Genomic DNA, 2500 nt, shown 5'->3' on the forward strand with positions numbered 1-2500 from the left:
AGCCACTTCAGTACACTTGCCAATAACCTCCATTGCCTCTCCCTGTCTCCTCTCCCTCCCTGGATGACTCGCTTCATTCTTCACCGCCTCCTCCTCCTCTCACGTGATTGGTCTTACTTAATAGTTATCTGCGGTATTTTAGTGGTGCAGGGAGGGGTAGGTGAATGGGGACAGGTGCGTGGGGGGAGGGGGAGTTGGAGAAGCTGGGCTCTGCTCCTCGCCCTGCAAACATCGTGAAGTGATTAGTCTGATCCGTCCACCTTCATGGGACCTTGACATTTTGAGGTGGACTTGTGTGTGCCGCTTGAAGGGGAAAAAGGTGGAATGTGTGTGTTATGTAAGTGTGTGTGTGTGTGTGTGTAGTAGTAGTATTAGTGATGGTACTGACGCGTGGTTGTAATGGTGTGCTCTCTGTTGTTTCAGGACCTCGTCAAGTCGCATCTGATGTTCGCCGTGCGGGAGGAGGTGGAGGTTCTGAAGGAGAAGATCACGGAGCTGCTGGACCGCATCTCGCAGTTGGAGTACGAGAACATGGTGCTGCGTCAGTACGCCACTCAGGAGGCGCTGCAGAAGATACAGCAGCACCATGCCTCCAACACCTGAGCCGCCCACCTCCCCCGCCCCCCGCCCGCACTCTGTCATGGTGAGGGGCGGCAGCTGACCAGTGTGTTCTAGTCAGGCCGCCCCGCCACGCGTCGCAGGCCGCGCCGGCCGGCGGCAGCTCGCTCCAAGCAGCGCCCCGCCGCCGTGGCTGCTTCATCGTCATCGCCATCGTCGTCACCTCGTGCAGCAGCATCCTCACCTTCACCATGACAGCCGCCGCGGCTCATCTTAGCCTAGACGCTCTGTATATATATCCCCGCCCCTCTCTGCCCCGCCATGTTTATACAGATTATTTTTGTTGGCCATATCTCTAGTATATTATACTGTTACTCGTGTAGTGATGCACAGGCTTGAGTGCTCGCCTCGTCAGCCAGTCAGCGGCGCGTGGCGGGGGTCACCACCACTTCATTCATTCATTCCAGGTGACTGTGACCCCCTCCCCCCGCACCCTTACTCAGTCTATTGTTATTGTTTTGTATAGTAGTGTTGCAGCCCGCGTGGGAAGGCCGCGGGTCAGGCAGCTCTTAGGAACAGCCGGCCTTACCGCGTCACCGTGCCTTTCCTCCCCACGCGACGGGCAAGGCTTGTGATAACGCGACCCTCGGCCTTCAAAGTCAGCGGGTCCTCATATTGAGGGCCCCTCGCTCGCAGAACAGGGAGGCTTGAGGCGCTGCAGCAGCTGCTGTGCGCGGCCAGGCGCTCAAACCACCAGACTATCACACTAATAGCTTTAGACAGACAGGCCCTGCTGGATCCCCGCCGACAGCGGCGCGCATGTACGTGGCCGCGCAGGCCCCTACCAGCAGCAGCAGCAGCAGCAGTCATGTATAACTCAGCTTGTTGTAGATCAGGTTCTCGCTCGCCTCACCCCCTGTCTTATGCAGCATTTGTATAACGTAAATAAAGGTATACATCATGAACCAAAGCTTTGCCTCACCGCCTTCCTGTGTTGTGTTGTGTTGTGTTGTGTTGTGCTGGTACAAGGGACAGGGGCAGCAAACCCAAGTGTAGTGGTGGGCCTCACGCCGCTCTCCGGCAGGCTGAGGGCGAGGAGCAGCTCAGCCAGGCGGCCGCCACGTGCTCAGCGGCTGCCGTGCCATGCCAGACGTGACTCCGCCAAGAGGAAGGTTACTACCACGCGTGTCACTTCACGACCCTCGCCCCCACACCAAGACATTCTACCCAAGGTTTATATGTACACTGACACACCATTATCCTTGTACTCTACCACCACCACCACCACCACCACCACATACTAATACACCCAACACCATCATAACGCAAGTGTTAAGGGGAGGGAGAGGGGCAGGAAGGACAGAGATAGACAGAAGGGACTTACCGCATGTATCACCAAATAACTTGAGTGCAACAATAGACAAGCAGACACCCACACTAATAATAGACCCTGCCTGATGTCGCCTCCTGCAATGTATACTTCTGTCCACCACCACACAGGGCCTGTCCCACCACCACCACAGCCATGCCACCACCGTCTACCATACACACACACACACACACATACACACACGCACACACGCACGAGTTTTGAGTGTTGAGAGGAATTGATTGCACTCTTTGAATTAGATCCGAATTTTTCGTCAATATAATAACAGCTTTAAGTTAATCAATTCTTCCTCCTCTTCAAAACACTGGACCTCCACCACTACTCTACCACACAAAGAACTATCAATCAGTACCAATCCCCACTATTATCCCCTCCTCCACCACCACCACTGACATATCATACACTTGTTACTGCACGCCAAGGTCGGATTAACATTACCAATACCACGACCACAGCTACAACTTATATTACAATTATAACAATTTGCTACTAGACAAAGACTCCCTAGTACTGTACGTATCTCAGCCCCATCCAAACCTAACAGCCCTTTCC

The 2500-nt window shown here is 54.4% G+C and overlaps 2 protein-coding genes across 2 annotated transcripts in view; both read left to right on the top strand.

Moving 5' to 3' along the window:
* LOC135115400 (TSC22 domain family protein 2-like) overlaps positions 1-1523 on the top strand; it is a 114669-nt gene extending 113146 nt beyond the window's left edge. The window contains exon 3 of the mRNA XM_064032142.1: positions 424-1523. Within this exon, the coding sequence (XP_063888212.1) occupies positions 424-603 (180 nt within the window). The 3' untranslated portion in view covers positions 604-1523. The remainder of the gene's footprint in view (positions 1-423) is intronic.
* Positions 944-2500, top strand: part of LOC135115643 (uncharacterized) — a 2892-nt gene continuing 1335 nt past the window's right edge. The window contains exons 1-3 of the mRNA XM_064032566.1: positions 944-957; positions 1255-1379; positions 1594-1822. Coding sequence (XP_063888636.1) covers positions 944-957; positions 1255-1379; positions 1594-1822 — 368 coding nt within the window. The remainder of the gene's footprint in view (positions 958-1254; positions 1380-1593; positions 1823-2500) is intronic.

The sequence above is a fragment of the Scylla paramamosain genome, chromosome 29, assembly GCF_035594125.1.
Source record: "Scylla paramamosain isolate STU-SP2022 chromosome 29, ASM3559412v1, whole genome shotgun sequence".
Classification (NCBI taxonomy): Eukaryota; Metazoa; Arthropoda; class Malacostraca; order Decapoda; family Portunidae; genus Scylla; species Scylla paramamosain.